General features: G+C 35.8%; 1 protein-coding gene across 1 annotated transcript in view; it reads right to left on the minus strand.

The window, feature by feature from the left end:
- LOC105429002 (serine/threonine-protein phosphatase 4 regulatory subunit 1) overlaps positions 1 to 13,595 on the minus strand; it is a 145,676-nt gene extending 132,081 nt beyond the window's left edge. Inside the window, exon 1 of the mRNA XM_089082606.1 lies at positions 13,458 to 13,595. Within this exon, the coding sequence (XP_088938732.1) occupies positions 13,458 to 13,572 (115 nt within the window). The 5' untranslated portion in view covers positions 13,573 to 13,595. The remainder of the gene's footprint in view (positions 1 to 13,457) is intronic.
- Between the last annotated feature and the right edge of the window lie 1,614 nt (positions 13,596 to 15,209).

A 15,209-nucleotide genomic window follows, 5' to 3' on the forward strand; every position in this document is an offset into this window, starting at 1 on the left:
TAAAAATTATCGACTAAACATCGGCTAAGAGTATGATCTCGAATGTTTCGCAATCATTCGTCGGCTCATCCCGCAAAGGCGTGTATGGAGCAATACGATATTTGGACGGATTACATGTAACCCCATGTGCACATGGCAAGCCCATGGAAACGAAAGAGAAGCGGAGACTGAAAGATAGAGGCAGAGGATACGAATCGTGCGACTTCGATGTGCGTATTACACGCGAGTACATAAGGAACGAGCGGAAAAAGCAGAAAAATCGCAACTCATGTAAACTCCCCCTACGTATTACCCGCGATGCGTGAACGCGCGTTCGCAAAATGTTACGTTCGCGGAACAAAAATATTTCTACCGCGAAAGATCGTGTTAATTCCTTTCCATCTGGCGGCCTAAAATTAGACGATGATGTGCCAAGCATATACATTCCAGTCTCTATTTTTAAAATTACCATATAGTGTTTATTATCGGTAAATTATAACCCCCCTGTCGATTGACGGTCCGACTCAGATTTTGCGAAACAATTATTCTACAATGATGTGACGCGAGACGCTATAAATAACCAGATACGATAATTAACATTTTGAATTAATTATATTAATACAATTACAATATTATTATATTTTGCTTCATTTGTTATTCAATCATAAATTATATAACATATATATATATATATATATATATATATTTTTTAAATTAAATTTGCGAAATCAATTATTTATGACAAATATGTATTGTAAACTATGAGAAAAAGGACGGATTAAAAGATATTAATATTTTCATTGCGGGTCACACGCCCAATCGCGATACGCGATGATGTGTATACGATATGCGAAGAAATACATACGATAGCGGACGAACGTCTGGCTGGTCGGTTAAAAGGCGGATGAAAACGCAGGCGAAGACGAGCTAGGAGAAATGTTGCTCTAATTAAGCGACGTAAGTTTATTAAACCCCGGGCTTAAAATAGCGGACGACGCATTACCCAGGAATGTAAGGTCCGGTTTTATTGCCGGTCAAGCCCTAAGATTAACTCGCACGAATCGTTTCGCTCGGCTCTTGCTCTGGAAAATCGTTCGCGCTACTCGCTAGAAACAATGTGCTCTCATTGATGAGCCGGGAAACGACGCAAAATCGATGCCACGGTCCTGTCTCTCTATCTCTCTCTATCTCTCTCTCTCTCTCTCTCTCTCTCTCTCTCTCTCTCTCTCTCTCTCTCTCTCTCTCTCTCGTGTGAAAGGCGAAAAATTAGAACTGAACGATCGATCGGCGTGGCCGCGGCGGGCGCCGCGTTATTCGGCGGCGTAAAATGGACGTATATATTCGCGAGAAAATGGGGGTAGAGCCTAAGAAACGATCGATTACCAGTCGTGTCTGAAATTAGGTTGACCGAAGAACCACTAGAAATATCAGAGCAGTGGTGAGACAAGCGAAGCGTGAGACAAGAAGTAACGTGATAGAGACGGCACACATTCGACAGATATTTCAAACGAGCGTGCTCGCTTCATCGCGACAGATTAATATTTTTGTGATATCATATCAATGTCGTAATCCCATTAGTCTTTCAATTGACACAGTCCCTAAACAGATAGAAAGATCCACTGGACGTTATCGGCGTAAACATTGGTTTCATGCAAATATCAAAGGGACGTCTCTATTCACAGAATATAACGTCGAGATACGAAGGTCTATTATATAAAATAAAATTATGATAAAAACTGAATGTATTGATATCTACTAAATTCGGAAAAAAAAAATTTTTTGTTAAATAAAATTATCGAAATGTTAATTAATCTTTAAGCTACATTGAAACAATCGTTTCTCGGCAATACGAATAAAAACACAATTTTAATCTTTCTTTAAATGCAAATAAATCAAATAAATTTTAATAAAATTGTATCGCTTAGAATTATATTAAGAAAAATATTAAAGATTAAAAAGACCTTAAAAAATATGACAGTTAATAATTTCATTTAAAAAAATTAACAAAATTAACTTCGTAAGATATATAACTTAGACTTCAAAGATAGAGATACAAAATTTAGAGCCTTTAATTCTAATTTTTTTAAAACATTTCTTTTTGAAATAGTAAAAAAAAAAAAAGAATAAATATGTGCGTATCTTTACTTGTATATACGACAAGTATTAAGTCCCGAATCGACGTTGACGATGCAGAGTCGAGAAGTATCAACATGAGAAGAGAAGCTGCGACCGCGAGGGTCAGGATTAAATATAACCGTGGCTCGGGCTATTTATAAAGATTAACTTGTTGGCGAGATAACGAAGGAGGAGATGGAGACAACGGCGCTAAATTGTCGCAACAATTGCGCGGGAACCGACGGATTCCGGGGCGGCCGTTCCTCGTGCCGCTTTGAGCTTCGACCTCGTTCTCGTCTCGAGTCATCGAACGTCAATCGTATATAGACTGACAATGACTATAATATAATGTTGATTATCGAATATTATTGTTTCTACAAATTTCAACCGCGGCTAAACTTTAATTCCTTTTCTCGCTATAATTCTCAAAAAATATTGCCATAATTAATCGATAAATCTTTAATTTTTTATATTAATCTTTATGGAAAAATCATATTAAAAATATTTTATTCTTATCGTAATGTTAAGTTTCCTAAAAATTTTGAAAATATTGTTTGTTACGTTATTTGAAAGAGTCTTAAAGAATATTACTTGCAAAAATTTAATTTAAGTATTTGAAAGAATATTTCTGAAAATATTACAACTATCTTTATAATTTCACACATACATGTATATAAATATAGAATTGCAAAAGGAAATATTAAAGGAATTCTTGAATTAACGCAAGATCCTTATCCATTCTTCTCATATAATTTGGCTCACATAATTTTTATTTAATATTAAAAGAGATATATAATTTTGTGACATTAACGTGAAAATAAATTGTCGTTTTATGTAACTTTGGCGCTTGAAAGTCATAAATGAGTAAAACGTCAACCGAAGATATGAGAGTTGAAAGAAAACATCGAAATGTTCGTCGATAAGCACCGGTTCCCCGACACTACGCATTACTCGGGAAATATATGATAGTAGAGAGAAATACGATAACGGAAGTTTGTGCACCTGGAGAGCGCCGTCGTTATCCCGTGGCGACAGAGTGCAGTCTGGAATTTTATTTACACTAAGCATTCATACACGTGAAACGTTCACGGCGTACAGGCGGGATCCACGTGCGCATTCCGAAAAAAACGGAAGGAATGTCAGACTCGTCCATTCACGAGAGTTTGGTTACCGCGTTTAACTACGCGTGATACTTAATCGACCGATCAGTCCAAAAGCAAAAAAAAAGCAGGCAAAAACAAAAAAGAACCGATCGTACTTCCGCAAAGAAAAAAAAAAAAAATTAAATAAAGTTGAATTTTTTAATACACGTAATTGATCTCTTCTATGTAACGCTGTATCAATGTATAGAAGTTATTCCAAAAATAAATATATAAAAATTCTGAACAGTATGACTTAAAAATTTTAATATATTTTAAATTATACAATTTACATTTATATTAAAATGTATTTAAAATTTGAGTAAACATTTAATTTTATAGATTATATCCATTTTGAGAAATATTGAAATCGAAACATAATTCAAATTAAAATTTTATTCCTACCTTTGATCTTAGTTTTAAGGTTTATAAATTCTACAAAACTCTAACAAATGTTTATTTTATATCGACGAATTCCTATTTTGCACCTAGAAAATGAGTAATTTCTTATTTTGAGATTGAAAAGAGGAATTTTCGGCTATTTCCATTAGAATCACTTTGTGATTCTAAATAAAAGGTGTAGGTATTAAATAATTTCAAAAGAGGTCTACTTTATTATTAAGGGCGATAAAAATTAATGTAAAAATCCTAATTGAAATAATTAAAATCAAAATTGAAATAAAGATTTCGATTTGGGAAGAAGAAACTATATCATTCGTATAGTATACTGTGGCACGCGTGAGAAAGAAAAAAAGAGGGTATATGGGGGAAGTAAAGATATGTTACGACATATTCCGTCGTTATCTCGTTCCCTTCTGGGAGCACCTGATAACACACCGGTCATACATGCGACATACGTCTCTACGACGCATTTTATTCAGATCAGAAGAACCGTACTGTTTGTTCCCCATCTCCGTTTCTTCGAGATTTGATTAATGGGAGTATTGACCGTTTCTCGAATAAATCTACCTCTTCGAATCCGTCTTCGTATCGTTTTTTCTTAAGAATATCGCGGATGCATTTGCGCAATTATCAGACCACGATAAAAGTTTGTAAAAGGAAAGTTTCTAGGGTTTTTCATAAAACTTGTAATATTAAAGGAGATAATAAATCTGTGTCAGAGTTTTCAATACAGACTTGTGCATATTTCACACTAATATAGAAAAATGCGATCTTGTGACAATAATCGATCATTTTTTAGCAGCAAAAATATAGAGATCAATCAATAAGAAAATCTATCTATAATACTAGAAAGGAAGATACGTAACACGTTACTTATAATGCCATTACTGTTACAATTTAATTTTTTCAATAACATTATTGTTTTTATTAATAATGCTAATGCTAATGTAGACATAATTACATTTTTTAGGTAATATTAACAAATATAATTACTTTCGTTACATTACACATTACAACTTTACATATTCTATACATATATATGAAAGACATAAGTACATATATATATATATATATGAAAGACATATGAGACATAAGTTTTAAAAAAAATTTCAAAATTTGGTAAAAAAGATAACTGTAAAGAAAATTGTAATTGACGCATTACTTTTTTAAAAACAATAACGATAATAATATTGCTTTTTTTCGATTATAATTAACGATGGCGAGTTACTTTTTAAAAGCATCTTTCTCAATCCTGGATAATATACACGTATATGATCTGCATATTGTCTGATACGTTTTATAATTCTGTGATAAATAAATATCTGTGACAAATAAATATGATATTAAGTTTGTAGAATAAATCGGGTTTAAATCTGCGTTAAACGTTAGAGAGAAATGTCACAGATCATAAATTATCAACGAGGAAATGCCATTGGTATTTTATGGGGTTTACGCGGCTCGACGGTTTTAGTCAGACAAATATCGAGGTGCACCTTTGATGCGGCATCCGCTTTGAAGCGCAAACGAGCGACTGAATACTCGAAAGTGGGGAAGCACATTGGTTTCACAGGACGGTAGTCCCAGTGCCCTTGTGCGCGATGGAAAATTAGCGAGATTGTTTTTTTTTCCTCTCTTCCCTTCCTCCGACTGAAAAAGGGAGAAAAGGATCACCGGTGGTTTTCCATCGAACGTTGCGCCAAGGCCATACGAAGGACAGAAAGAGACGAAGAAAGAGGAAAAAAAAAGAGAAAGAGATAGCGGGATGGTAGGGTTGGAGAGCGCGGAGGGTGCGTTTACATCGAGCTTTTCCGTTTCCGGGATATCCATCGATCCCTCTGTCAGTGGTCCTCGTAACCCAATCAAAACTTTCCCCTTCGAAGCTTACCTATCCTGTTTCCGTCGATCAGGTGAAGTACCTCGTATACGTATTCCGAGCGCACAGTTTCGCTATATTCTGTCTATGCGAAATTTCGAATTCTATGAATTTATAATCGATGGAAATGTCACTTGGTAGAAATTGACAGCATGAAATTTCTGATACTGAAACTCTTTACGTTGTTTCCGAAGTAAATCCGCGTTTCGCGGAGAACACGAACTTGCGGGGCGCATAGTCTATTTATTTTTAATTTACTTTCAAACCGAAGCCGATCTCGAGTATATTTATTTTTTTAATATGCTTTACTTTGTATCTCTTATATTTATTTTTAATTTTTTTCGATTTGATCAATTTGATGTTTCCCTCCCTCACTTTAACGTGTTCACAGTTTACGGCGTTTGTGGCGTATACGTTGTTTGAATGAATAAAGATTGCGAAAGAAATTTTCAAATAAAATTAATATTTCGTTATGAAACATTTAAATATATAGGAAGGTACGAGCTACGACTATAAATTGCAAATTATAACTACGTCTTGCGCCGACTTTCGAGGCTGTCCCTTGCGGGAAGGCGTACCGTACGATTTCCACGGTATCGCGACGGCACGACAATGACATCGGCACGATGTCCTAAACGAGTGCTTCTGGAAACAAACAGAAGGAGAGACGCCTTGTCATCGGCGATGTCGCATTCTTCTCGGAGATCGGTTCGCGCGACAGAACGCGGAAGCGTTCTACCAGAAAGGACGTCGTTCGTTGCCCGCCACTTGTCATCGCTCTCGTACGTCCGATCGCGGATTCTATCATTTCTTGCTCGTATTCTCTCCTACAAAGAAGAGCTCGGAGAGAATGGAATAGGATGCGAGAAGGAACAAAATGCTACCTGCACTAAATACTCCGTAACGTTCCTATGATTACGTGCCAACATTCTGAAACGACGAGATTCATAAAATTCGTTACAAATGCGCACAGAATATCTTATAATTGCTCCATCACTTTTCTCCTTTTCTTTAAAAGATTCTTCAATAAATTCGCGCGCGAATCTTACCCCACTGAGCGAATTTAAATGGATTTTGTTTACAATTGTTTATAACTTCTACACCTATTTCGAATTCCGGAGTTGAAACGGGTATAACTTCAAAGCGGTCCATTTTCGACGCTATAAATATGAACAATCACTTTAAGCCAAACCACATTTCTACTCTGTGAATAAATGTAGAAATTATTTTTGTGTATAACATTAAAACATGAAACTGTGTTGATTTTATACTTTCATTCAAGTTAAAATTTTATTAAAATACATTTAGAATTAATTGATTTTTATATAAATTCTAATGATTAAATCAAAGTCTACGATTTTTGTATTGATTATATTTTTTATCAAAAGAAAATATGGAACATACATTATTTAGAGACGCGATAAACGACACTATTAGAATAAAAGGAAGTATCGGTTGGCTGATTGATAAAATAATGCTAAAATAACTGGACGGGAAAGGAAGAGAGGATGAGAGGATGCAGAAAAAGAAGAGTGGAGAAAGAGTGGACGAAGAGAGGGCTGGAGGGCAGAAAGGGATAGATGAGCACCAAAGCTTACGCCTGTTTCTCCTTGCTCGTTAGTCACGGCTTCGTCTTTATGAATGGGTTCGCTCTCGTGGCTTTACGAGAAATCGTACTATCTTCACTACCGACGGCTTCTATCCTTTCTCTCCGTTCCTCCCTTCGCAACAGGGTGTCGGGCAGCGTCCTCCTTCGGGGGTTCGTGTCGCGCTATTACAGTCAGAATGGAAGACGGCCGCGAATCGATATTTCTCACTGTGCTCGTCGTCGACCCCGGCGAAAACAAATTCGGAACGCCGCCGTTAATATCTCGCAAAAGCCGAACATACAGCAGAAATAATACAGAGAGTGGAAATCGACGTACGACATAAAACAATTAATTTAATAAGATAGAAGAATGATCGTCAAGCGATTATGTTTCCATCGTACTTTTGTATTTTGTGCGATAAAGCAAATTATGACTGTGCTTAGCACAAAATCTATCTACAATCAAAATCTGATTCTTGCTTCATTAAAATGTCAGATGTAAAATATCAGAAAATTCTGTACAGATGAACCAGTTTAATACTATATATATATATATATATATATATATATATATGTGTGTGTGTGTGTGTGTGTGTGTGTGTGTGTGTGTGTGTGTGTGTGTATTAATAATAATAATATACGAAAATGAAAATGTCATCCTCTTTTTCTGAAAATAGATTAGTGTCACGAGGCGATATTATTAAATTTTCTCAAATCGATCTCTTCAAAAATATTCTTTATCACGTGCTTTTTATCGCTCGCTTCTGTCATAAGGGTCGATCCTAAACTTCACTTCATCACGAAAGAAATACGGATATATTAAAAAGATATTAATTCTAAATTTGCACTAAATAAATTTATATTGTGCGTGATGTATTTATCAAAGATATTCTAATATCTAAGAGATTTCTTAATAAAGACAGAAATTTCTTAGAATAATTCTCAATAATGCATTTAAGAATTTTGAAATAAATTTATACAAAAACAAGTTGCTTCGAGTTACACAAATATTTTAATAGAAAAATACTAATCTTCACAATTCCCGTATAAGCTAATTATTATTATTAATTATAATTGCGTAAATTTAAATATCTAGAACTCTAAAAAGTACTCTAAAACTCAAGTACTCTAAAAAACTACTATAAAAAATATATAAATATATATTGGATACTCTTTCCAAGTAAATTTGATAGTAAATCGCTAAATCTTATAAATTTAATAATATAATTCATTTTTATTCATCTTTATTCCATTTTACATATAAAAAAAGAACAATTATTTAAGAATCAAATTGACGTGATCACTCAAGAATTAAAAAAAAGTGCTTATCGTTCATATTGTTTACTTCGATATTAGAGCTTCTTGCACATTGGGAAAGAGGCTCAGACATTTTCTATAACGAGAAGATGTAAAATGGGTGAAGAAAGAAAGAAAGGGAGAGTAAGTCAGAGAAGAGAAACGGAGAAGAAGAGAGGGTGGAAGATTTTGATCGGGCCGTGCGAGAGGAGATGAGGGAGAGATTGGAATGGTATTCGAGGAATGTCATGTAATAATCCATGCCGCCATTCGATCGTCCGTTTCGACGAAAGACGGCGCCACCTCTCAGTTCAGCTCCGCTGAACGAAGTTACGATAACGGATAGAGAAATGTTGACATATCCTAGTTTTTATCTAGTTCGAAATCATTCCTGTTTGCCTAGTTCAAAGGTAAAGTGATACTCTTCCTTTATTTGAAAAAGATATTTATCCAGATGTATCGTATAATAAGAAAAAAAAAAAAACTTATAAATATTTTCGCGTTAGATTTCTGCACGTAATATGATTTTGTTTTGATATTATTTATTGTGAATTGAATACAATTGTTTCTAAGAAAATTGAACTAAAATAAAATTCAACTGATCGGTTCTTTCCAGCTTTATCTTCGAAAGAAGGGGAAAAAAATTCAATTAAATCTCAGTTAACTCGAAGTAGAACTGTACGTAAACCGATCTCAAACGAATGGCGAACTCGTCTTTTTTCATTTACATTGAAAAATGGTTTCTAAAGAGATTAAAACAGGTGTCGTCTACGACAACGATTCACCGCGAGACGCCAAGAGAAATAAATAAAAAGGAAAGCCGTGGAAAAAAAGAAGAGGTATGCAAACGCGTCGCGAAGTTCGTCGTCTCGAAAGGGTGGCGGAGTCCGGTTTTGCGATTTGGCGGGATGTCTACTCCGCGTACTTAGCTAGTCTCGAATGCGAATTTAATAAGGTGAATAAATCATTTTAATGTAACGCGCCCATACGTAGGTATAGGAAGGGCGACGTCCGACGAAAGAATAGAAAAGACTGACGCGCACGGGAAAAGAAGAGGAAGCGAAAGAGAGAGAGGAGGGAAGAAAACTGGTATTTTTGCGTTCGAGCACGTCAAGGGGTGCGTTTCGTGTTGCGATTATAAAAGCCGAGGTAACCCCCCTGGCCGCGTCTAGACGACGGCGTAGTCTTCCTATCAAAAACAGACCACCGAACCGAAAAGGCTGAAAGGGCAAGGAACTTCACGCAATGCCAAGAAATTAAAGTTTCTTTATACATCCGCCTATACTCGTTCCATACCCTATATACTTCCCCCTTCCCCGTCTCTACCGCCCCTTATCCATCCTCATGTCCGGTCGGATAAAGTCGACGTTACGCGGCGAAAAGAAAAAGATATCCCATCCGACGAGACATCTAAAAGAAGAGTTTATAAAAACTTCATGAATCATATCAAGAAATGGCAGACAAATTAAAATTATGTAAAAAGGGACAAGAATATGATAGAAAATCCTATATTGTCACTATTGGAGATGACAACTGATTTACATAATAAATAGCGTGATGATCTCTTATCTGTTTTATGGAACTATTTTATTTACATTTCCTATATATCATAAATAAGTTAAAAATTTCCAACGAAACATAAAATTCAGTAAATCATAGATCAATAAAGTTTATTCCTGAAGAAAATGAATACTTAAATTTATTTTCTCCTTGGCATTTATAAATTCGTTGAAGCGTTCGTTAGGACAAACGAAATAAATGCGAATGCTAAAAATTGGCAACGATTCCATCAGACGAACGAAAAGCAGAAGTCATTGGTGCTCAAGAAACGTCTAATACAGTAACTGTCACGGACAGTCACCAAATAATTTGCATAATCGCGATCGATTACCGGCAGTTACCATGGCTGCCACGGTCACTATTGCAGAGCATTGTGTGTAGCTCATTCTCGAAAAACTACATTTTCATATATATATATATATATAAATGTATAAATTAATTCAATACTTTTGGATTTACCCATTCCGATTGAAATCGCTTATTTTTCCCATTGAATCCTGCAGGTCGAAAAGTAAATTAAAGTTATAGAAAATAGTAATTATTTTGATAAATAAATTTATATTATCTCATTCATAAAGTTCCAATTTTATAAAAGAAGGCACTGAATTAATTTATATAGCTAATATATACATACATATATATGTATGTATATATATAAATTAAGAGAAAGAAATAAAAAATAACTTTAAACTTTTATTTTGCTTCATCTTAAAGATATTTATAGATTTTATTTTTAAATTATTTAGATTGCATTTTGCTTTTCCTTAAACTGTTTCAATGGTCAGATTAGTAAAGAAATCGGAATTGGTTCTGGATAGTAAAGAGACCCAAGTTTGAATCCTGATTGGATGATATTTTTCATAATAAATATTGAATGATTTTCATAATAAAAATTTCTGTAAACGATTTTTAATCGGTATCATTAAATTATAGTTATCAACTTATAAATATAATTTCGATTTTGTACTACGTTTTAAAATTATTGAAAGTAATGGCATGTAGTTGGTGGCAAAAGCAAATATTCTTTTATATAATTTTAACATAAAAAATACTTGAACACTAAAGATTTTGTGATCGAGAAACGCTTATATCACCTATTTCTGTACATCACAAAAATGTACGATTATAAATATATATACATATTCATACATATTCCATACATATTCCATATTAAACTTTGATCTGTGGGTGAACTAAGCCTAAATAACTATGAGGATGAGTCATTTGTAGAATTCCATCAACATATCGAGCTGAAATTCTGCAATGTGATCTAGATGACAATATAAATCAATAAGATTATCGAATAATTTGAATAGGTGATAAGTAATCAAGAGTAATCCTCGTAAATAATCAATTTCTTTTCGCTAAAGTAAAATGTTCTTTTTATTTTCAATTGTTATCAAGTTGATTATATTTTATCCGAAACAAATATCCATTAAATTTATTTAAATGTGTTCATATCATTCTTAATATTCACATAGATATCACAAGAGTTTGGTAATCGTGCACCAATGATTCATGACGTTTACCCTACGCAGCAAATATCGTTCACGCGGAACGTCCTCTCAATCGTCTCGATCTAGACCTGGTCGTGTCTGGGCATCGAGTTACTAATTCGAATATTCGTTTCTATCTAGACACGTTTAGAAATATAAGCGGCGCGGAGCTGATAAAACGGTCTCTGGAATGTAAGATAAGGGCTACTAGGACCAGCTCGGTCGGCCTCGACCAACAGAGAAATACCCGCGAGGATGACGGAGGAACGGAGAAGAAACATCCCGGAGATAAATGCGTACGCGTGTCTCGAGCGGAACAAACTGGAGTTCATTATGTGACGCATAATCATAAGACAAATTATTCGCGTTTGGCCCTACAAAAGCGCGCCTTCGAGTTCCTGCGGACGTGCGTCCCCGGGCTCTTTTTCTTACAACCGCGAGGAAACTGGGGCGGTTTTCTGGCACCAATCACCAGAAGAACCGGCAATACCCCTGGTACGGCCCCACTTACGACAGATGGCACTCACAAATAGACGATAGAAGAGGAACCCGAGATCAGTAACCCCGATAGGGGAAGAAACCGCGTGCGCTAACTGCGCCGTTTTCTTTAATCTGCCAAGATGCCGCCACTCTTCGTGACTCTGACCTTCGTCTGAACTCCTCTGCGCCTCGAATACACTGTATTTTAGACGTCGGCGGACGGTCATTACGCGTTTTCAGTTATAATGGTATCCATACATGCCTTGTGCCTTGTACATATCAATCATATATTCGACTCTTGCTTTTCGTCTACGAAATTGAGGTTGCTCCAACATTTTTAACAGGCATTAAGATTGCTATAATTTTGATAAAAATTCGCATTTCCATGTTATAGATACCACGCGAGAACGATTTCTACGTCCGACTTTAAGTTTAATAGGAACGCGGGAATTCGTATAGGATACATTCATCGCGATAATGGCATTGGATATTTAATTTGCTCAAGTTTCATTGGTCTTAATTTTTACAAACGCGCCTCTCATGCGTCGTGATCGCCGTGCAGTGTTAATTTTCTCGATAGTGCGGTCAGGCTGGAATATTCCGTCTGTGATCTACTACGCACAAACCGAGTATTGGCGCCACACGAAGTCTTTCGAGATTGTTATCGATCTGGCGCTAGCGAGGATCGTAGACCTACATTTTACGTAAACCGCAGGTGGTTGTTCCGATAGATATCTCGTCTTTGAAAAAGAGCGATCCAGTTTCACATAACGTTTTCTCATATTCGACCTTACCGGAGCATAATAACAGCGGCGATGAGGGATAGTTATGCGACGCGAGAACACATGCCCTTTCTCTCTCTTTCATTCTCGTCGCCGCAGCCGTAGTTTCTCATCCTTTTCTTCTCTCTCTCTCTCTCTCTCTCTCTCTCTCTCTCTCTCTCTCTCTCTCTCTCTCTCTCACACACACACCACACACACACACACACACACACACACACACACACACACACACACACACACACACCGAGATAAACACGGCGCGCGGCGTGATGTTGCGTGGCGTGGCGCCCCCTCTCGACAGAGCAGAACCGCCCCGTGATCTCGCGGAACGCACTCCCCGCGCGCGATGGCACTTTTCGGCCATTCGCGCAAGAGCAATTACCCTACGTGAAATTCTCATCGCCTTACGATATCTAGAATCGTAATCTGTGACGGCTCTCGCGGTGTGGCCGGTCTCGCGCCGCAGCAGCAGCGACGGCGACAGTGGCGGCACACCGCAATCCTAACCTCGAAATCCGCGACGAGGAGCCGCGCAGAAATCCCGTGCCGCAACATTCTCGCATGTCACGCGTCGCACGCGCGCGCACTCATGCAATTTCGAAACGTCGGGGCAACATGCTCCTCAACAGGATATTCGTCATACGCCGGAACCGAGTCGAGCCGAGTCGTACTAGTCAAGCCTGGTCCATGGTCGCGTGTGTACGACGACACCGCAGGTTCTCGTAAAAATGCGTGGAAAGTACTTACCCTCGTCCGGATCCTCTAGATCCTCTGTCTGGATGAAGGATATCTCTGAAACCCACAAACACCACGGGTTAGCGGAAAATCCCTCGTGTTTTCGGAGAAGTTTCCTCCCGTCCATAGGCACTCACTCACCCGCCATCTTGTAACAAACTGCGGCGCGCTCCCGCGGCCACGCGCCCAACTTGGCTCGAATCGAGATTCGTTCGATTGTATGACTTTCGATTATCATCGATAACGCGAAATTCGAATTTGTGTCGCATGATCTGAATCGACATATTCTACGCTCGGCATTGTAAGGGCTATCTTCCGGGACTTAATAAGTAAGGGTTAGAATCTAAAGTTTTAATTTAGGCGAGGGAATAAAAAAAATCAGACATATGGAGAGAATCATCATGGCTAACCACCATGAATATGCTTCACATATTTATCTTGCATTTCATCCTTTTATTCCTAAATCCATAATTAAAAATCCACTGTAATCGAGAACGCTTAAAATAACAATAAGTTGGTTATGCTTTTTTGAAGAAAAAAATAAGAATTTTTGTGTGACCGCTTAATACCATCATTATTAGCGAGCCAATTGTAATCTTTAACAATAAATAAGAAAGATGTCTCAGCTATAATATACATATATATGTGTGTGTGTATGTTGTGTATAAATTTTTGTAAAAAAGATTATATATATATATTTTCTTTTAAATCTAAAAATATGCTCCAATTAAAAAAATGCAAGAAATCACTAACTATGGTTGCTATCAAGCTGAATTAACGTCGTCAACGTAAACGTAGTAACAGATGCAGGATGCAAAGAAAATTAGGAAAAAGAAACATGAAAAAATCGAAAAGATGTTGATAACAGATGTTGATAATACAAAGTAAAAAGTATACACATACAAGCATGTATGTACACGTACACATCTCATGTGATTTTCACGTGTTTCTCTTTTGAAGAAAGAAATAAATATAAACTCAGTCAGCTAATTTTTGTATTTTTAATTTTGTTTCTTCTCTTCTCTTTTATCGCTATATTACTAAAAAATCATAACTTTCAAAAACTCTTGTTTATGTTTGAAAATTCATACAAATGGTTTATAACGCACAAATGAGAATTTTTTCTGACTCTTTTTCTCTTTTTCGGATTTGTTTTCCAATTTAAAGAAGTGTCTCTCACCTTAAATAGTCTTCGATCTCTTTACGTCTTCTGCAAAACTCTGATTCAAAAAAACTTTTTTTACTTTTTTAGATTATATTTATGTTATCTTGATTGATTTGTTTATTGTGTTATTACATATGTTATTACATATGTTTACACATGAATCCTTATTCGTATGAATATTTTAACATAAGTCAAATAGTTTTGGATGGCACAATAATGGAATATGGATTGTCTATTAAAAATAATATAGAACAAATTACTTTGATATATAAAGATTCTTATCACAATAAGTTGAAATATTTGCTCAACAAGCGTCATAGTTTATTATCCGCGATAAAAAAAGAAGAATGTTCCATAAAAATTGATATTATTTTTGTAGAAAATTATATAAAAATTTTGGAGGAATAGAATATTATAAAATATTCTCTAAAAAAAAAAACAGTAATATATATTAGATACAGAATACTTATCAAATTGTTCAGTATCAAATAATTCAAAATTAAAACTCATATTTTATTTTTTGAATAAAGAAAATAATTTTGTTACAGATACAAATTTATTCCTTCAAATTAAATTAATGGAATGATTTACAAACTTCT

The sequence above is a fragment of the Pogonomyrmex barbatus genome, unplaced genomic scaffold (genome assembly GCF_055798465.1).
Source record: "Pogonomyrmex barbatus isolate J1 unplaced genomic scaffold, ASM5579846v1 scaffold6, whole genome shotgun sequence".
Taxonomy (NCBI): domain Eukaryota; kingdom Metazoa; phylum Arthropoda; class Insecta; order Hymenoptera; family Formicidae; genus Pogonomyrmex; species Pogonomyrmex barbatus.